Source organism: Homarus americanus, unplaced genomic scaffold (assembly GCF_018991925.1).
Source record: "Homarus americanus isolate GMGI-L3 unplaced genomic scaffold, GMGI_Hamer_2.0 scaffold34921, whole genome shotgun sequence".
In the NCBI taxonomy this organism is placed as follows: Eukaryota; Metazoa; Arthropoda; class Malacostraca; order Decapoda; family Nephropidae; genus Homarus; species Homarus americanus.
Window position 1 is genome coordinate 17,267,220 of NW_024741901.1, and position 22,423 is coordinate 17,289,642.

The following is a 22,423-nucleotide window of genomic DNA, read 5'->3' on the forward strand; positions in this document are numbered from 1 at the left end:
TGATGTATTCCCTAGTATGATGTATTCCCCAGTATGATGTATTTCTCCCTAGTATGATGTATTCTAGTATGATGTATTCCTCTAGTATATGTATTCTCTAGTATGATATATTTCTCAGTAATGCATTTCTCCCCTTCAGAAAATAAACGTAACATCGGGTACAAAATAAGATACAATACATAAAAATAAGCTACAAAAACATTGGGGTTGACTACAGACCGATTAAATACAGCACAAAAATCCCTGAATAAAATGACTTACGAAATACTGAGAGTAACACGACGGCCCCAACACAGGGTACAGTATACAGATGATATAAATACATAAAGTAGGATTATTTGAATAGGCACGCAATCCCTAAAATTGAGTACAAAATCCCTAAAATTTAGTACACAAATCCCTAAAATTGGGTACAAAACCTCAAATTAAGTACAATATCCCAAAATTAAGTACAAAATCCTCAAATTAAGTACAAAATCCCTAAAATTAAGCACAATATCCCTAAAATTAGGTACAAAACACTTTAAGACGCAACATTAGAGTGTTTATGATCGTCCCACACAACGTCGTTTAGGATGGGTGAAGGAGTCAAGTAATTTTTTTTTTCCTATGAATTGTTGCCGTGTCTACATTTGCATATATCCGTGTTGCGCTTATTGATGATAAGCAGCTAGGTCGTTTATACCGGGTTACGCTCCGCAAGATGATTTTTTTTTTTTTGTCGGAAACTGATGTTTGATATCAAGACGGTATGGATGGGTTAGGTTAGGTTATGTTAATTGAATGTGTGTATAGAGCTGTGTGGTTAGGAGAAGTTAAGTTAAGTTAGGTTAGGTTAGGTTGTGTTAATTGAATGTGTGTATAGAGCTGTGTGTTTAGGTTAGGTTAGGGTTAGGTAGGGTTGTTAGGTTAGGTTAGGTTAATTGAATGTGTATAGAGCTGTGTTTAGGTTAGTTAGGTTAGTTAGGTTAGGTTGTGGTTAGGTTGTTAATTGAATGTGTGTATAGAGCTGTGTGTTTAGGTTAGGTTAGGTTAGGTTAGGGTTAGTTGAGGTTAATTGAATGTGTGTATAGAGCTGTGTGTTTTTGGTGGAAGATGGTGGGGATAACTGCCATTTTAGACCATTTGAAATTTTTTTAGATCTTCCTGAAGCTTGCGGAGTCCGCCAAGTTGAGTCCGTAGGTGTTTGACCCCTTAACAACCTTTGCCAACACCATTCACCTGTTGCAATAGTTATTAGCGTAGTTTCTCCACTTGATACATTTTCGTATTGTTTTCTCTCTATCCCAGTATTCTATTAGTCTGTCTTTCTGTTTACATATCTACCATTTTGTTGGTTCCTGTCTTTACCTTCCGGAATGTCTGTATGTGTCTGCGCGGTGAGGGGGGGACGGGTGAAGCAAGTCCGAACTATAATGTCTGTCTGTACCGATGAATACAATAAAAGTTGGGTCTTTGTCCGTCAGTCAGTGTCCGTACAGCAAAGACGTGTGTGTGTGTGTGTGTGTGTGTGGGGGCGCCTGAGTCACCTGTTGGTTCACCTGGCCTTGATGACAGGTGTGTTGTGAGTCACGTGTTGGCCACACCTGGTGTTTGGGGGCCGTCCCATCTAGTATTACTTGCAAGCCGAGTCAGAACAAGTCAGGAATGTTACTTATTAGGGATGGATAATAATAATAATAATAAAGTAAATATTTTCCCAATCTTACAAATGTTTCCTGGTCATGAGGTGAAAACACAACTTGAGGAAATGAAGAAGAAAAGTGAAGACATGACGACGACAGGAGAGGAGGTGGGCGGAAAGGATGCGAAGGTCAATATTGTACCTCCTGTGTCTCCTCCTACAGTACCCAGACACCCGCGTATGTTGAGGACGAAGCTTCACAGTCACGTCGATCATTAAAACTGTGCCGTAGCATGGCCTGACATCTCCTCCCCGCCACCCTAACCCCTTCCCTCTCCCTCCTCCGATCCAACTTACTTCCTCCTCCCCTTAGTATCCGCCTCTGTATTGCCGGCGCTGAAGGAGATGATCAGATGTCATGGTTGCATTCGCCAGAGTGAAAGAGGATGGGTAAGGGACTCACTGAACCATACATAGACCAAGGAGGAGACATCTTCTTAACTTTGCAGCGATATCGTTAACTTGTTTATTCTTTTGAAGGATTTTTTGTACTCGATTTCGTACCTTCTCGTAAAGTTGTTGGTTTGATATTTCTGACTAATTCCTTTACATTCGTAATTGTTTGTTGGTTAATTTAATATTGCTACCATTCTTGTTTACATGATGTGATATGTAAACTAATGATATTACAGTAAACAGTGACTTTGTTATGGTCAAGTTAGTAGGCGAGAGTAACACACACACACACACACACACACACACAATCCGTCCCACAACATGAAGGACCCCACAGTACCACAACCCCACAGGCCTCCGACCCCCTGCCCCCGCCTCAACACAGCCACATCGTCTGACACAAAAGGCAAGAACCTTGTTTATAACTTGGTGCTCCAGTGTGAGAATTAATGGTGAAGGTGTGTTATATTTTTGTCGCCATGTTTTGGTGGTTTGTCGGCCGCTGTTGAAGGAGGAGGTTATGGGAGGATGTGGAACGGCCTGACTTATCCTATCTTATCCCATCCTAAATTAACCTCTAAACTAGCTATCCAAACGTCATCCACATCACTTACAACACACTAAACCAGATGGAACGATACGGTACTCTTAGGTGACTTTTGGTTGCTTAAATCTTGGCCACGGACTCGCGCCTGCTTTTCAGTAACTAACATTATGACTCATGGTTCAGTTATTATGGCCGTGGTATATTTGTTAACATTATTCACCCTCCAAATGTAATAAGTATCGTAATAAATAATGTTTGGTGTCCTGATATGATTTTAAACCAGGTCTGACTGTACGTTCTGATGTTATCGTTTCTATGGTGACGTTCAGGGAATATTACAGTGTTGGTGGGGGGATATTGACAGTTAATTGCGTGATACAGAGAACATGTGATTAAGGAATATAAAAGACAGATTACTTTTTGTTTTAATAATTAATTTCATACTTAAAAATAAATAATATGTACTAAATAGAGGGTGGAGAGTAAAATATAGGCCGTGGAAGGGTTTGATAGTTTAACCATAGTGACCTTGCAGCCATCAGAGAGAACGAAGGGGCCACAACAGCTGACGCCACTCTTCGCTAGACTACCCATATTCTACGTCGAATTTGAGGCAAGTTACACGAGAAATCCATTATTGGCGGCCCTTGTGTGATATTATACCCTGGACATTTGAAAGAGATTTTAGTCAATGTGAAAATTTATTCTGAATAAAGAAAATGTATCAGAAGTGAGAGAGTGTGTTTGGCAGATTGCGATCATGTTTCTTATTGTTTTGTTTTTCCTTTGACTTCGTTTAGATGAAATTATATAATACGGTCATGATTTATGGGAAATATATATTATATAAATTAGCTGTATTGAAATTTGGACAATAATAACGACGAAATAGGAATAACGAGAAGAGAGCGTTCGAATAATAATATAATAATAATAATAAATAAATAATAATAATAACAATAATCGCCTGTTTCAGTAATACGCCTCCCATAATAACTATTATAAATAGCTTATGATAATTACCAAGACAAACATATATACAGCGCCGTGGTCCCTGCAGCAACATAAACCTGTTATTGGAACTATGCTGCAGCAAGTACACAGTGTCCTGCACAACTCTCACCACACATTCTCACATTCATCACTTTCACTGCCTCCCTTCATCACTCTCACCACCTTCCTCCTCATCATCTCGCCCTCCCCCTCATCACTTTCACCACCTTTCCCCATCACCCCTTCCCCTCATCACCCTCACCCCCTTCCACTCAGCACTCACCTCTCCCCCTCCATCATTCTCACCCTCCCTCATCATTCTCACCCCTTCCCTCATTTCACCCCCCTCTCATCATTCTCACCCTGTCTCATCACTCTCACCTTCCTTCATCACTCACTCACTCTCCTCATCACCTCACCTCTTACCCATCACCACACTCACTTCATCACTCATTCCTCACTCACCTCACTACTTCTGATTCATCACTCTCACCTCCTCCTTATTGTCCTCCTTATCTCCTCCTCCCTTATTCTCCTCCTTATCTCCTCTCCCTACTTGTCCCCCCAGCACAGTCGTGTTGACACTGGTAGAGACGAGTTATGGCAGTGATGCCTGAGTGATGGTGGGTGGGTGGGTGACTGTGTAGGTGACTGCGTGGGTGCCTGGTGACTGGTGGGTGGGTGATCGTGGAGGGTAAGACTGGCGTAGGACTGGGTGGGTGACTGCGTGGGTGTGTAACTGCGTGGGTGCCTGGGTGACTGCGTGGGTGGGTGACTGCGTGGGTGACTGGTGGGAGGTGGGTAACGTGGGTGTAACTGCGTGGGTGCCTGGGTGACTGCGTGGTGGGTGACTGCGTGGGTGACTGCGTGGAGGGTGGTGACTGCGTAGGAGGGTGGGTGACTGCGTGGGTGTGTAACTGCGTGGAGGGTGGGGTGACTGCGGGAGGGTGGTGACTGCGTGGAGGTGGGTGACTGCGTGGGAGGTGGGTGACTGCGGCTGGGTGGGTGACTGCGGAGGTGGATGACTGGGTGAGGGTGGGGGACTGTGTGGGAGGGTGGGTGGTGACTGCGTGGAGGTGTATTTGGGTGAGTTTGTGTGGGTGGGAGAGTACACTTGTGGTTGATTGCATTGATGAAAGATAGGGTGCTTGACTGGCTGTGCTTTGTGGGTGACTGGGTGGGTTGATGGTGATGCTGGAAGGTGTTTTGTTTTTGACTTCAGCAGGAGGGTGGGCGGTGTTTGATGGTTTGTGGTGTTTGAGAGATCAGAGGATGAGTGGATGAAGGGCATTGTGTGATGGGTGTGTGGATGGGTGTATGGAGGTAGCCGTGGGTGGATGGTTGACTCAGCCCCTTCTGCGACACCAATGACTTGACACTCTCCATGTTTGTACGAGTATATTTCTCTCTGCTGCAACAGGGGAATTCAAACATGTATACCTTAGTGAGGCCGATATACAAGGCAAATGACTATTAACAGTCAGGTAATTAATTCTTCACAACTAACTGAGTCAACAGTTGGCAGCCACCAGGCCGCCACACTCCCGCTCACCTGCCAACAGCACACCTTCATGGTATTTCTTTGTCAAGTTGTATTTAAAGTCTCACCTGTAGACTAACCCCCACCCCACACCACCCCCACCCCACACCCCCCACCCCACACCACCCCCCACCCCACACCACCCCCTGATACACTGGTATTACAATGTTTTTTATAGGTTTTTATTATTTTTTATTATTAATATTATTATTATTATTATTATTATTATTATTATTATTATTATTATTATTATTATTATTATTATTATCATTATTATTATTATTATTATTATTATTATTATTATTATTATTATTATTATTATTATTATTATTATTATTATTATTATTATTATTATTAATATTATTATTATTATATTCTTCCTATATACCACTTATTCATTCACTGTGAACGACAAACAACAAACATATAATCATTTCATTCTCATATTAATTTAAAATCTAATAATTTAATTTAATTAGTATATTCCTCAAGCATTAGATGTACAGTACAGCCTTTATCTATGTTGTCAAGAGTTCATGATACACTTGAAAAATTGCTTGAACCTTTTAAAGTGCCTTGTTATAGTTAGCTCTGGTTACTGTGGTGATTACCTACCAAATTGGAGGAGAAATGCAATAAAGTTGGTAGATAAACACCCCAAATATTATGAGATGTGTTGGATGTGTGGAATGTGAGATGACCTGTTGTGCGTAATATTATTACTACATGGACTGCTACTACTAACGTACTACTACTACTATGACGACACATCCCCACCATCCTATACCTTCAGATGTCGTCACAGGAAAAAAATCATTGTATCTTCGTTTAACTGTGTTACAGTTGTTAGAGCCATCAAATAACACCCAAGACGTCAGTTAGCGAAGAAAAGAAGGGAGAAAAAAAGTCATGACTAACGACGACCATAGATCCATCAACAACATGGGCCACTCTCTGTTATTGTAGCCGACGGCCCCACCATTGAAACACACAGCAGGACTTCCTCGTTCCTCCTACACCTCTTGCTTCACATCCGCTATTATGCCGCCTCTCTCCTCCTCCCTCTCTCCCATACAAACATACCATCAAACATCCCACAGCTTTTCTCCTTCCCCACGCCTCACAACACTCCACCGGACCAACACGCCGCGACGCCAACATTCACTTGTAGTAGGAGGATAGTTTCATCTCTGCACCACTTGTTTTTGGCAATTGGTCCCCCCACAATGCCGCTGTCCTCCCCTGCCCCACGCTAAAACCTGTTCAGGCCCAACTGACTCCTCCGACAATGGTACTTTCCAGCAGACATCCAGCTATTCGCCAGACTGTCTCTCTTCACTAAAAGGTCTCTTCATACGAATGGGCGTGTTCGAGGAGACGGCCCATTCCACCAGATGGACCTTCCACCGACGGTCTCTTTACACCAGACGGTTCTTCCTTCAGACGGTCCCTTCCACAAGACGGCCCTTCCACCAGACGGCCCTTCCTTCAGACGGCCCTTTCACCAGACGGCCCTTCAACCAGACTGCCCCATCCACCAGACGGCCCCATCCACCAGACATCAGTCCACCAAACTGTATTTCTAATAAACAACCCTTTATCAGACCAACCCTCACATAAGGGCCCTCCTCTCCACTGCTTCACCCTTTTCATGAAATTCTGCCTCCCTCCTTCTCACCTCTTCCCTTCCTCCTCCCTTCTCCTTTCCCTCCTCCTCTCCCCTTCTTCCTCCTTCCTCCCTCCTCTTCTCTCCCCTTCTTCCCCCTTCCTCCTCTTCCCTCCCTCTCCTCCTCCCTTCTCTCCTTACCTGTATCTAAATATTCTTGCTTAATAAATGTTCAATTGTACATTTTTTCTCGACAGAAAATACCCACCAAACAACAAATCCCAAAAACAAAACTACTGAAAACCAAACCTAGCCCAAATTTCATTTGATAAAATCTCAAAACCCCTAAAGAACCCCCCCCCACACAAAAAAATTAAAACACTCCCTCTCCCATACCAGAAGGTCCTACTTCCGCCCTGTCAGAAGCGATGTCTAGATGGTGGTATTAGGATCGTCTCCGAGCTGGATGCTGTCAGCCTTAGCTACGGTGACAATTTGGATGGCTCTAACACCTCCCTAACATTCACCACCTCCCCACTCCCACCACCCATTTCCCCACTCCCACCACCCATTTCACCACTCCCACCACCCATCCCTGACCCCACCACTCTCCTTATCCCCATCCTGATTTTTTGTATGTGTTTTTCCCTTAAGAGACCCGGAGATTTAGGAGTCTGAATTCTCAATGCTACTTACGTTGAATTTAAGCTCCGTTTAATCTGATACCTGAGAACACATTTAACTGGTTGACATCTTAAGCTATGACGCAAAAGTGATGGCCAAGATGATGTCGATTTGGTTCGAGGACCTGATCTTTATACATAAGCTGTACGTTATGCAGTTAAAGGGTAAAATGACTTTGAAATTGAACTAAGACTTTATATCAGTAAAGGGGCAAACGTATGTATAGTTAAGGTAGAGTCTGCAGTAATTTTAACACCCATTTGGATGAAGTTTTAGAACTTAGCGAGTCCCGCCAGCTAGATGTGTTATTGTGTCTCCAGTATGAGGAAAATTTAACATAAGAACGCTGTATGATCTCGCTCACCCCCATGTGGCTCTCAGTGACCCCTGCTCACCCCTATGTGGCCCCCTGGTGACCCCTGCCACCCCTATGGGCCCCTGTGGACCCCGCTCACCCCATGTGCTCCTTAGTGGCCCACCCCACCCCTATGTCCCTTAGTGTGGCCCTCTCACCCCCCATGTGCTCCCTTTGTGTGGCCCCCACCTCACCCCCTATGTGGTCCCTTTGACCCTGCTCACCCCCCACGTGCTCCCTTGTGTGGCCCCACTCACCCCCTATGTGGTCCCTTTGTGGCTCTGCTCACCCCCATGTGCTCCCCTGTGGCCCTGCCTCACCCCCATGGACCTCAGTGGCCCTGCTCACCCCCCATGTGCTCCCTTGTGGCCCCACCCACCCCTATGTGGCCCCTCATGGCCCTGCTCACCCCCATGTGCTCCTTTTGTGGCCGCTCACCCCCATGTGCTCCCTTGTGGGCCCTGCTCACCTATGGTCCCTTGTGTGGCCCCGCTCACCCCCACAGTGCTCCTGAGGCCCCACTCACCCCCTATGTGGCCCTCTGAGTGGCCCTGCTCACCCCATGTGCTCCTTGTGTGGCCCCACTCACCCCTATGTGGTCCCTTGTGTGGACCCTGCTCACCCCCATGTGCCCTTGTGTGGCCCCCACCCACCCCCATGGTCCCTTGTATCCTCACCACCTGTGCTCTTTTGTGGCCCGCTCACCCCCCCTATGTGGTCCCTTGTGTTGTCCCACTCACCCCCATGTGGTCCTCCCTTGTGGGCCCCTGCTCACCCCCATGCTTTCCCCGTGTGTGTCTCTCTCACTCCCATGTGGCCCTCCTGTGTGACAACGCTCACCCCACATGTGGCTCCCTGTGTGGCCCTATTCGCCATGTGGCTCCCTGCGTGGTGTGTTTTATTTTCCAAAGTTTTATTGAGTCGCATGTTAGCTGCTTGTGTTGAAGATTGTGTATAGTATTGTTTTTGTGTGTGTGTGTGTGTGTGTGTGTGTGTGTGTGCAATATGGACACATCATTTTCATAATAACGTTTCAGTTATCGCCAAAGGGCTCAATATTTTCTTGCGCGATGAACATTGTTTCGTACAGCATTACCATACACAACATCGCTGTCCCATCGGAGTCATTATTTCCACCACCACCACTAATACCACCACCACCACCACCACCACCATCACCACCACAACCACTAATACTACTCCCACCATCACTGACGCCATAACTATTGATGGTAAGACCACTACCACCGTTGCCAATATCAGCTGCAGCAAAATCAATAGCTACCGTTGTCTTAATAACCACCAATAGCACCACTGTTATCCCCTGTTGACTCAGACAATGGACAGGTGAGAGCCAAAGATCTTATTGCCCGTAAACATAGACAGCCAGACAGCAGTAAAGACGAGTGTCCACATACAAAAAAGTAAAATAAGTTCCATATGGTCAGAAATAGATGAACCTTTAATAGAAAAATATAAAATCAATTTGCAGAAGTCACTGAGAAGTAAGAGGATAAAGGTCTTTAAAAAATCGATAAACAAAGGGAGAATTTTCCTTACAAATCACTCTAGATTCTAGAAGTTCCCATGAGTCACTCTAGAAGAAGTTCCCCCCACGAGTCACCTGAAGAAGTTCCCCCCACGAGTCACTCAAGAAGTACCCTCATTAGCCACGCTGGAAAGATAATTTAGAGGAATGGATTCTGGAAACACCTCAAAGACAAAAACATCAGAAAAAAAGGGCTTCCAGGGAGGCATTGTGGACACGGAAGATGATGATGAAAATGACGATGAAAATGAGAATGAAAATATAAAAAAAATGATGATGAAAATGATGATGATGAAGAAGAAGAAGCAGCAGGCTAATACACCAAACAGCAGCCTTAAGTCTTACCCTGAAAAGAAGTTGGGAACACAGTCTTGAGCGGCCCAAGGATTTTTTAGGTGTAGGAAGAAAGTATCTGATTGTGTACTGAGAGCAAATATGTGGAGAGCGTTGATTGTGGCTCCCGTGCCAAGAGGAGTGGAGGAAAACTGGTGAAAAATATGAACCACATGAACATTAGGCTCCTCTTAGTTTAATCCACGTAAGATTTGACCACTAACAGTAAGCTAATCCAACTAACCTAACCTCTTAGTTTAATCCACGTAAGATTTGACCACTAACGCTAAGTTAATGCAAACTAACCTAACTTAGTCAAACCAAACTTAACCAAGCCAAATCTAGTCGCATTCGCTCACCTTCTCCCACCATCCACCAGTTAATTACCTCAATCACTGGAGAAATAAACTGTTACGGACACAACCTCAAAACAGTTACGGATACAACCTCAAATTATTACGGACTCATCTCAAATTATTACGGACTCATCCTATTATTACAGGACAAACTCCTAAATTATTACGGACGCAACTCAAATTATTACGGACGCAACCTCAAATTATTACGGACTCCTCCTCAAATTATTACGGACTCATCCTCAAATTATTACGGACTCATCCTAAATTATTACGGACACAACCTCAAATTATTACGGACGCAACCTCAAATTATTACGGACGCAACCTCAAATTATTACAGACTCATCCTCATTATTACGGACTCATCCTCAAATTATTACGGACACAACCTCAAATTATTACGGACGCAACCTCAAATTATTACGGACTCATCTCAAATTATTACGGACTCATCCTCAAATTAACAGGCCAACTCTCATAAACTGTTACGGACTCGACCTTAATTTATGGACACAACCTCACTGGGTGGTACTTGTCAAGATTAGTTGTGGCGGCAAAAAATGTCAGTGTGGGGACTTTTTTTACTGTTTACACAGAAGCAAAATTAAAAATGCTAATGAGAAAAAATATTCAGAGTATGAACTTTAATATTAATAAAAAAATACTACGATATTAAAACAGGATCAGGGAATTGTGATATGACCAGAGGGAGTGCTGGAGGAGGCTGTGGCTGTGTTGAGGCTGTGGGCTGGTGTTGAGGGCTGGGGCTGGTGTTGGGAGGGCTGTGGCTGGTGGTGAGGCTGTGGGCTGGTGCTGAGGGCAGGCTGGGTGTTGAGGCTGTGGGCTGTGTTGGGAGGGCTGTGGGCTGGTGTTGAGGGCTGTGGGCTGTGTTGAGGGCTGTGGGGTTGGTGTTGAGGGCTGTGGGCTGGTGTTGAGGGGCCGGGCTGTGCGAGGCTGTGGGCTGGTGTTGGGAGGGCTGTGGGCTGGTGTTGGAGGGCGGGCTGGTGTTGAGGGCTGTGGGTGGTGTTGAGGGTTGGCTGGTGTTGAGGGCTGTGGGCTGGTGTTGAGGGGCTGGGCTGGTGTTGATGATGTGGGCTGGTGTTGAGGGCTGTGGGCTGGTGTTGAGGGTTGCAATGGTGTTGAGGGCTGTGGGGCTGGTGTTGAGGGCAGGTTGGTGTGATAATTGGTGTTGCGGGTTGTGTTGAGGGTTGGCTGGTGTTGAGGGTTGTGAGTATAAACATAGCAACCGTGTTGTGTTCTCTTAGTACTGATGTAATATGTATAAAGGAACGAAGGAATATGTGAGGGATAATAATAATTGATAAAGTTAATATTACAAAGGAAAATGTATTGTGTGGGAGTGAAGTGAAATAGGTAAAAAATATATATCCAGATTATGTTAAATTAATTCAGGTAAATTTCTAGTTTAATTTGTGTGGTTTTAGATGAAGAAGAAAAAAAACTGAAGAACATTGAGATGAACTAACGAGATGATTGTTTTGATTGTCTTCGTCTCCTGATTGTTTATGATATGTTTTTGTTTTGTTATTAAGTTTCCAGCTTGGGTTTTTTTTTTTTTACCGTTTTTTATATTGATTAGTTGTTCCTAAATTAATTATTCTTCATGCGATTTTTTTTCTTGTTATTGAAGTTTGATACTTTTCTGGTTAAAATTTGGATTTTTTTTTTTTTTTTGATCCGTGTTTATTTATTTTTCTAAAGTTTCCTTAAGGTCAGGTCAACATGGTGTAAACCTGTGTGTTGGAGTGTTATGTCAGGTATGGCAAGATCCTGTTAATAATGTACTCATATAATATACCTGTTCGTTTTCCTGTTGTCTCCTCTAATCGTGTGGTTCTGTTGTTGGTCTTTCTTTGCTCTTTTTTCTCCTCCTCCTCCTCCTCTTCCTCCTCCTCCTCCTCCTTCTGTATTTCCTGCTTTTGCTGTTACTATGTCCTCCTCTTCCTCCTTCTGCTGTTCCTGCCTCCTCCTCCTACCTGTTTTGCTGTTCCTCCCTCCCTCCTGTTTGCTATTCTGTCTCTGCTGTTTCTGCCTCCTCCTGTTTCTGCTGTTCCTTCATCCTCATTCTTCCTGCTTCTTCTGCTGCTCCTCCTCTTCCTTCTTCTGCTGTCTTTCTTCCCGTTTGATGTTCTTTCCCTCTTCCTGTTTTGTGATCCTGTCTCCTCCTGCTTCTGCTGTTCCTGCCTCCTCCTGCTTCTGCTGTTCCTTCATCCTCATTCTTCCTGCTTCTGCTGTTCCTGCCTCCTCTCCTTCTTCTGCTGTTCCTGCCTCCTCCTCCTGCTTCTGCTGTTCCTTCTGTTTGCTGTTCTGCCTCCTCCTTCTGTTCTTCTTCCTCCTGGCCACTGCAGAGTCCTGAGCCACCTAACTGCCCTTGTCTAATCACTGACAGCGAGTGTGAATAGTTCTGGCAATAGCGACCGAGGAGGTGTTCCGAGACCACCTGCCTCTACAACAGCTCGTTAATCCTGCCCGGCGGTTGTCCTTGTTGACGCCTCCGCGCGGCCAACTGGATGTGGTTTTATGATAATGGTAGGTGACGTCCGCATGCGGTGATGTGACTAGCTGGTGGGTGGTGGTGCGATATTGATGGGCGATGGGACGTCCGCATGCGGTGTTGATGTTGTCATCTGTAGGTACTAGATTAATGGCTAGCACAGGAGTTTCGATGAAAAGTACATTATTTAATAAAGTACCCTTGAGTGCCCGTTTGATGCTACTTCTTAAACCTAACCCAACCTAACCTAACCTTACCTTACGAACTTAACCTAACCTCGTTAATCTAACCTAACCACCAGTCGACGCCTATAATCTGCTGTTTTCATCTTCACTTGTCCTGGATCTCTGTAGGAAGTTGTTATGGTTATATCAGCAATATGTTGTGGTTAGCTTCCAGTATGTTCTTATTTCCAGCATGTTGTGGTTATTTCAGCAGCATGTTGTTATTTCAGCAGTATGTATTATTCTACAGTATGTTGTGGTTATTTCAGCAGTATGGTTTATTTCACACATATTGTTATTTCAGCAGCATGTTGTATTATTTCAGCAGCATGTTGTGGTTATTTCAGCAATATGTTGTGGTTATTTCCAGCAGTATATTGTGGCTATTTCAGTAGTATGTTGTGGTTATTTCAGCAGTATGTCGTGGTTATTTCAGTATGTTGTGTTACTTCAGCAATAATGTAGTTATTTCAGCAGTATGTCGTGTTATTTCAGCAGTATGTCGTGGTTATTTCAGTATGTTGTATATTAGAATATGTCGGTTATTTCAGCAGTATGTCGGTTATTTCAGCAATATTGTGGTTATTTCAGCAGTATATTTCAGTAGTATGTGAGGTTATTTCAGCAATATGTCGTTATTTCAGCAGCATGTTATTTCAGCAGTCATACAGCAGTATATGGTTATTTCAGCAATATGTCGTGGTTATTTCAGCAGTATAAGTTGTGGTTATTTCAGCAATATGTCGTGGTTATTTCAGCAGTATGTCGTATTATTTCAGCAGTATGTTGTGGTTATTTCAGCAGTATGTTGGTTTATTTCAGCAGCATATTGTGTTTCAGCAGCATATTGTGCTATTTCATTAGTATGTTGTATATTTCAGCAATATGTGGTTATTTCAGTATGTCGGTTATTTCCAGCAGTATGTCGGTTATTTCAGCAGTATGTTGTATATCAGCAATATGTTGTGGTTACTTCAGTAGTATGTTCTTTATTTCAGCAGCATGTTGTGGTTATTTCAGCAGCATGTTGTGGTTATTTCAGCAGCATGTTAAGGCTATTTCAGTAGTATGTTGTGGTTATTTCAGCAGTATGTTGTGTTTATTTCAGCAGCATATTGTGGTTATTTCAGCAGCATGTTGTGGTTATTTCAGCAGCATGTTGTGGTTATTTCAGCAATATGTTGTGGTTATTTCAGCAATATGTCGTGGTTATTTCAGCAGTATGTTGTGGTTATTTCAACAGTATGTTGTGGTTATTTCAGCAGCATGTTGTGGTTATTTCAGCAGTATGTTGTGTTTATTCCTACAGATGCCGTGGTTATTCTAGCAACATATCATGGTTACATCAGTAGTCTGTTGCAGATTTTCCACCAATGTGTCGTAGTTAATCATATAAATATTAATGAGTGTTTCAGTGTCGGATTTTAGTGTTTACATCACGTACTCCAATATGTTCACATGCCATACTCTCTCGTTTACCCGACATATTCTGAATTCATGTATACAAGATATACACCACTGTCCTGTCTCATACATAAACAGGTAAATATGGGTACCTCAGTTTCTGCCCGGCTCATATCTACAGTTTGTTACGTTTTTTTGCGGAATCGGTTATTTTACTTGCCCGTAAATTTGCGAAATAACTTACAGATAGACAACCTAACCTTAACCTAACCTTATGGTTAGGTTAGGTTAGGTTAGGTTAGGTTAGGTTAGGTTAGGTTAGGTTAGGTTAGGTTAGGTTAGGTTAAGGTTAGGTTAGGATGGCTCGTGTAGATTGATACACAGTTAAGTGATCCTGTTCTTTTTTTTTACTTTGGTTAGCCTGTTTGTAAATTATTTTGCAAAATTATCAATATACATGCCGGAAATTTTGCAAAATGACCAATTTCGCAATAAAAAAAACCCTAACATATACATACGCATACATTTCAGCATGATGTATACCTGTTTTCTGGTGGGGGGAGAGTAGCGGTAGTTTAGTATGGCAGACACATGTAGACAAGACAACGCAGTTCTCTCTGCATGTTGGTTCCAGGTAGTAACAGTTTGGTGTGTCCTGCAGATGTTAACAAGGTGTGTGTGGGAGCAGCTGAAGGAGGGAGGTGGTGGTCACGTGTGGTACTGAACAGACCTCGATGATGTATAAACAGCAAATGTGGGGCAGCTTGTGACTGATACCCCCTCCTCTCGCCCCGCCCCGCCAGCCACCACTACCTTCCACTACCAGCCCTTTGATCTCCCTTGACCCCAACTGACCCCACTACCCCCTAACGCCCTCACTACCCCCCTGCCCCCATCACTAACCCCATGACCCCCTCAATACCCCATGACCACCTCACCACCACCTGACCCCCTTACCACTTTTTTTTTGTAGAGGAAGGAGGGGTGAAAGAAGATTAGAGGTGGGGGAAGGAAGTTATAGTTCGGAAATTGAAGAAATTTAGGAGGAGGTAAGAGAGGGCGGGCTGGCCGCCTAGCTAAGCTAATAGTGTGTTAGGGTTGTGTCATGAGTTAGTTCTTGTCTGTCGGTACAGGCACTAGACATCCTACCCTATCCCATACATGGGTGTTTTAAGGGCCTTATTTCATATTTCGTTGTCTATTGGTACCGCTCTTACCTTCGCAAGCGAGATGTCACGGGTTCAATTCCCGGGCCGGTGGAAGTTGTTTGGACATACTTCCCAGCCCCCTTTAGTCCCTGTTCACCTAGCAGTAAAGTAGGTACCTGGTGTAAATCGAAAGTTGCGAATTCGTATTCAGGGACAAGTTGTTGAAGCTTCCAATAACTTGATGACATAAAACCATTGACTCTTCAGGCTTCTATGTCCTTGATTCTTCAGGCTTCTTAGCCCTTAACTCATGAGACATAAAGGCAAGCATGAACTTAGCATGCTTCCCTGTTGGGCGCTGTAAACGCTTCTGCGCTTCACCTTGCACAAAGATGTAGGGGAATGCCCAATAAATAATAATAATAAAAAAAATATGTATATATTGCCTGGCCGTGTAGATCGGGGGTGGTAATGGACCTTTTGAGATTTGGTAACTTTTTGGGAACCATGTATGGTTGTTGTCGTTATCTGGTGGGAGTCTTTGAAGGAGTTCTTGCTCTGATCGTTCTATCTTTTGCCAGATTCTGCTGGCCAGGGTGTGCAGCTGCTGGTTGGTGGGTTTTATTCTCAGGTCTCTATGTATCTCGGCTGTGGTTCTGGTGAAGGGGTATCTTTCACCTTTGACGAATCTTAGGGCTTCATTTTAGACCATCTGTAATTTTAATATTTGAGTGGTGCTCATAGTATGAAGAGGTATTGCTGGGTAAGTTAAAATCGGTGTGATAAATGATGTCACTAGGCGGAGTTTTATTTTCTCAGGAAGCGCTTTAAAGCGATATAGTTTTCTCACCTCTCTTCTCGCCCTTTCCTTCCTGGTGTGGACATGGTGGGAGTAACCTGTTGTGGAGTGGATATACAGTATATGCAGGCCCAGGAGGGTGCCTCTGCTTTTGTATTCTATCTGGGCATTATTGGTTACTAATGGATGGGTTTTCCTTCTGCATAAGGGTATCACTATCCTGACCCCCTCACCACCTCCTGATCCCCTCACCATCCCCTGACACCCTCCACCACCCTCTGACACCCTCACCACCCCTTGACTCTTCACCACCCCCTGATCCCCACCACCCCCTGACCCACCACCTGACCCCCAGCCCCACCCCAGCCCCCATCACCCCCTCCCCTCACCCCCTCAGCCATGGAGTTAGTGTTACACCTCAATGTCTTGCTGTCACTCGATTACGTAACGTCTTCTTAACTGGGTTACTTACCATTTATTGTTACGGTGTTTAATGTTACTTTCATCACAGTTAGCAGTCCCGTGACCCTCTGTGTGTGAGAGGTACTGATGGGGGTGAGGGTATGGAAGGAGTGGGTGAGGGGAGAGAGAGGGAAGGGAGGAGGAGGGAAGTGATGGGGAAGGAGGAGGCGGGAAGTGAGGGGAAGAGGAAGAGATTGAGGAATGGGAGAAGAGAGTCAGGACGGAGGAGGAGGGGATGGAGGGAAAGGAAGGAGCAATAAGAGGAGGATGAGGAGGAAGACAATTAGGGGATGGAGGGAAACAAAGAAGGAGATAGGGGAAGGGAGAAGGACATGGGGCAGGAGGAAGAGGAGAAGAAAAAGAAGAAATAGAAGAAGAAGGAAGAGAAGATGGAGGAGGAGGAGGATAAATATAACCAAAGAACACATCCAACATGACCAAGACTGACTGGGTGACTCATGCTCGGATGGGTTCGAACTGAAGCTCCATCATCATGTTGAGAGATTAGAAACCCAGAGAGCCATTGAGGGCCAGGTGCCATGACTAGTGCCAGACGTAAATGTTACGAGATGGCTGGCTGGCTGGCTGGCTGGCTGGCTGGCTGGCTGGCTGGCTGGCTGGATAGATAGATAGATAGATAGATAGATAGATAGATTTATTAAGACAAATCTACAGACAAATAGATAAGTAGATATATAGATGGGTAGATGGATATAGATAGTATAGACTCAAGATATTCAGTAAATCGTTACACCTACACATTGATCCAGCATGTAGCTTGACTGTGTGTGTGTGTGTGTGTGTGTGTGTGTGTGTGTGTACTGCATAGATTATGGGCAGGTTTTATTACACAGCAGGCACCTTCCCCACCCACACCTACCCCACCTCCCTCACACCACTACCCACCCTCCACCCCAACACCACCCCTACACCCACCCCACCCCCTTTAGCACCACACACCCCACCACACCCCCACCCACCCCACCCCACCACACCCCTACACCCCTACCCACCCCACACCCACCCCTACACCCACCCCACACACACACCCCACCCCCACCCCACCCCTACCCCTTACCCCTACACACCCCTACACCCCCACCCCCTACACCCACCCCACCCCTATACCCCCCAGCCCCCCCCCACCCCCACACACAACACAGCACTGACCTAAAAAAAACAAAGAAACCCTGAAAAGCGCAAATCCACAACACAGGAGAATAACAGTGCCCTGATGACCCGAGGCTGGACAATGGGAGTTTAGCCAATGAACGACGGCCATAATGATGAGGCAATTACTCTTAATGGGATATGACCAATCAGCAGTTAACGGCCGGGCAAGGCGGGAGGAGCGCCACTTTTGAAAATTCAAATATCAAGTTTAAAATAACAGAAGACGTATACATTCGTCTGTGTGTGACTTCATATTTCAAGTTGCAATGAATAAAAAAGATTGTGGTATTAAGATTATTAATTGTAATGTATTGAAAAGAAAAGTTATATATTATAGGAAAAAAACACGTGGATTTAATATAATAATTCTTGTTGTATAGTAATTATAACGGAACATCCATCGGGGTTACACCACTTAACCCTAGTATTATTTTGCCTCGCAGCTCATCTCTAAAATCCTTTTGATTCACCAAATAAGCCGCACAATAAATAATATTTGTTTTCATTATATGGTCAGCAAATCCTGTTGGTTGAATGAGTTAATCCCTTAATGGTGTTGAAGAGAAAGTGAGTGTGTGTGTGTGTGTGTGTGTGTGTGTGTGTGTGTGTGTGTGTGTGTGTGTGTGTGTGTAATATTAATAATAATAATAATAACTAACGGTTTATTGAAAAAATTCTGCAGCCCGAAGGCTGAAAATATACATTGGACATTAATGACTTATTACATACATTGGTGGTTTAACAAAAGCCTTCATTAGAGAAAGGTAAAGGAACATAAAGTGAACATACATATTAATGTAGGTGTTGAACAGCAAACTCGTAGTGTAGTAACTCCCTCCCAGATGGTGTTAGGAGGAACTCACGTGGTGTAGTAGTTCCCTCAGATGTTGTTATGAGGGACCTGGCGTGGTGTAGTAATTCCCTCGCAGATGGTGTTATGAGGGACCTCACGTGTAGTAATTACCTCACAGATGGTGTTATGAGGGACCTCACATGGTGTAGTAATTACCTCACAGATGGTGTTATGAGGGGCCTCACGTGGTGTAGTAACTCCCTCACAGATGGTGTTATGAGGGGCATCACGTGGTGTAGTAATTCCCTCACAGATGGTGTTATGAGGGGCCTGACGTGGTGTAGTAATTCCCCCACAGATGGTGTTATGAAGGACCTCACGTGGTGTAGTAATTCCCTCACAGATGGTGTGATGAGGGACTTGACGTGGTGTAGTAATTCCCTCACATATGGTCTTATGAGGGACATGTGGTGTAGTAATTCCCTCACAGATGGTGTTATATGAGTGAGGTTTGGTCCCAGGCCTTCCTATCGTAGACGGATTAACACATCGGTGGTTGTTGTTGGGTCTCGCGGGGGGCCGTTATCACTGGGTACCTGGGACCTCACTGTGTGAAGGTTAACTTGGGTGCGACTGTTACTGTTGAGTTGTTCTCACTGACTTAAGCACTGTTCACCACTGTTTACCTCGGTTTAACACTGGTTCCGTTCCTTTCCTAAATGAAATTGTAACTTCTGGCGAGAACTTGTTGATATTCCGGTGGGGAGGAGGGTTCAGGGGAGGGGGTTGGTATGGGCCAACTTAACAGTTGACCTGGCTGCTCCGAGAGGAGCGCCAGGTACGTCTTGACCCTTCGGTGGTCAAGGATGAGAGAGAGAGAGAGAGAGAGAGATGAGTTGTCGTACTATGGGTCTGCAGTACCGAGAATTTCACACCACCTTAAATTGCAGTATAGTGTGTGGCATTGCCATGAATGGTAGACATGCATTGTAGTACCATGTGTTTCAAGTTGCAACACCATTAATTACAGTACCATAAGTTGCCATTCCAATGTTTACAGTAACAATAGCTACAACACCAGACTTACCATGGGCTGCAGACAATGGACTACACCACCATGGGCTACAGACAATGGACTACACCACCATGGGTTGCTGCTGTGTGGCTACCGCATCAAGAACAGCAACACCGATGATTGCAGTGGTCAGAGTACACCATAAGAGCCAAGATAACAGCCTAGACTTGATAAGAAACACAAACCTCAGAAATGTGTTTGTGCTCTTCATATATTTGCATGCGTTGGGAAGGTTTGCCTCGTAACGTCGACCCTCCCTGGCCAGTCTCGTAGGCGAGGGTCGACGGTAATGGGCAGCCGTTCGATTAACATTAATCTCTCGGAAGTACAGAAGTGCCTCGGGTGGCGAAAACGAACCATCTGAGTTGTATTAATGTATTACCGGCGGCGGATAGCTGAACGCAGGTGGTTAAAGCGAGGGCAGGAATAATACAGTATTGCATTTGTGTTCTGCCAGTTGGTGGAAGCGGGTACTGCTAGTAACAGGGTTCGGTACAGGTGTTTCGAATAATAAAACTAACTTTGTGTAGAATGTTTGTATAGCCTTAGCATAGGTGGTTTTAGTAATGGAATGAATAGACATTAATGTATTTGTGCTTTACCAGCTTGTGTTTCCAATAATGACGAGAAAATTTTGTGTTGTAGCATTGTTACAAACCCTTTGTATTTTACAAATCCCCATCCACCTGCAGAGCTCAGTAAAGATGGTTCATGTAGAGGAAGTTACTCACTGTATTGTGTTCAAATGTCAACTGCTGCAGGGATCAATACAGCAGCGGACTGAAGCTACAGTAACAGGTAAACGATTGGATGCTGAATTACGTTGTGAGAGTTGAAACATGGGAATGAGCATTGTGTATTCATTAGCCACTGGCTGCAGGGTTCACCTCGTGAGTCTTAATTTGTGAAGTTGGAAGAACAAACACACTGTCATTAGTAAATGAGTCACTGAATGTTGAGTTCAAACAAGTTCGAATAATGAGTGAATCATCAAAACACAGAGTGGCGTTTTGGGGGGTTCAGGACACAGGTGATCAGATATAACAGGATACTGAAGTGTGTTATTGTATATAATGTCCGTATAACATCATAATTATGTACATATCTTTATCTGGATGTTACCTGACGGAACCTCCTCTTGTCTCTGTAACTCATGTCTGTCATAAATCTTTCTGTAATTACGAGAGCCTATGAGGATGCACACACACACACACACACACACACACACACACACACACACACACACACACACACAAGGACCTGAGTACATTTCATCGTCCAGTCCCACCTTGTTGATCCAAGAGACCCTCCTGGAGTCTCCTGCCCCCGGCCTCCCAAGTCCCAAGGAGTGGACGTGTCTTCTTCAGCTTGTTTATGTACAGTATGATGGAGAAGTGACTTGGGTTCTACAGCCCCAATACGGCCACTCTTGCATCCTCTCATGGCACATCCCCTCATCCCCACACACCTCCCCTTCTCTAGCACCTTCCCGTCCAAACCTCCACATCCCCAGCACCTCCTCTCCACCTAAACCTCCTCATCCTCTTCCTCTCCTTATATCTTCCAATGTACACCTCTTCTCTTGGTAATTCAGAGTCTTCTACCCGAACACCTCCCCGCCCATCCTCGCCTCCCTGCACCTACCTGTCGATCCTCACCTCACACCTCCCAGCCCATCCTCACATTCCTGAACCTCCCTGCACCTCCCCGCCCATCCTCAAGTATCCTCGCACCTCCCCATCCAACCTCACCTCCCTGCACCTCCCCGCCCATCCTCATACCCTTGCACCTCCCCATCTCACCCGTCTCTCTTGACATTTTTACCGTTGATCTCGTGGCTCCGGTCTCTGCAAAATTTAAAGTTGGGTAACAAATCACGTTCAGTCTGTCTTCCCCCTTGGTGTTCATGTCCCTCCCTGTCTCTCCCCAGCACACCTCCCTCCCCCAGTACACCCCCTCCCCCAGCATACCCCTCCCCAGCACACCTCCCTCCCTCAGCACACCTCCTCCCCCAGCACACCTTCCTTCCCAGTGTCTCCCCACTCCTCCCTCCCAGTACACCTCCTTCTCCCCAGTCCCTCTCTCTCTCTCCCCACCACACCCTCCCCACCCCCCCACCACATCTACCTCCCCCAGTCTCTTCCCCACTACATCTTCCCCAGTCCTCCCACCACCACATCTTCCTCCCCAGTCCCTCCCACCACCACATCTTCCACCCCAGTCCCTCCTTCCACCACACTTCGCTCCCAAGTCCCTCTCTTCAGCACACATGCTTCTCCAATCCCTCCCCCCTCCCCACTATCTACCCCCACCATACCCCCTCCTCACTTTCGCCCTTCTTCTTGCTCCTTCCTTTCCCTCACCTCTCCCATGCCCCTTTTCTCAAGGCTCCTTCCTCCTCCCTCACGCCTCCCCTCTCCTTTCACTGTCACTCCTTCCTCTCCCCTCACCTCCTCTCACACCTCTCCTGCTGCTCCTCCTCTTCTCACTGCTATTCCTTCCTCTCCTCATTCCCCATCACCCTCACCTCTCCCTCATCACCCTCACCTCCTCCTCCTATCCCTCGTCTCCCTTTCCTCTCCCCCTCACCCTTCTCCCTCACCCCTCCTACACCTTCTTTGTCCTGAGAAAATTGACTCTTCACCGTGTCTTTGTCTTCTACCTTCCTTCATCCTTTTCTTGACAGTCGTCGTGTTTCTTGAATTGTGTTGCTGTGTGTGTGTGTGTGTGTGTGTGTGTGTGTGTGTGTGTGTGTGTGTGTGTGTGTGTGTTCTCTCTTTCACC

General features: G+C 45.2%; 1 protein-coding gene across 1 annotated transcript in view; it reads right to left on the minus strand.

Annotated features, from left to right (window-relative positions):
* Positions 1-9,249: 9,249 nt before the first annotated feature.
* LOC121876133 (mucin-2-like) overlaps positions 9,250-22,423 on the minus strand; it is a 35,967-nt gene continuing 22,793 nt past the window's right edge. Inside the window, exons 4-6 of the mRNA XM_042381070.1 lie at positions 10,750-11,258; positions 9,700-9,839; positions 9,250-9,265 (exon numbers count right to left, since the gene is read on the minus strand). Of these exons, the coding sequence (XP_042237004.1) occupies positions 9,250-9,265; positions 9,700-9,839; positions 10,750-11,258 (665 nt within the window). The remainder of the gene's footprint in view (positions 9,266-9,699; positions 9,840-10,749; positions 11,259-22,423) is intronic.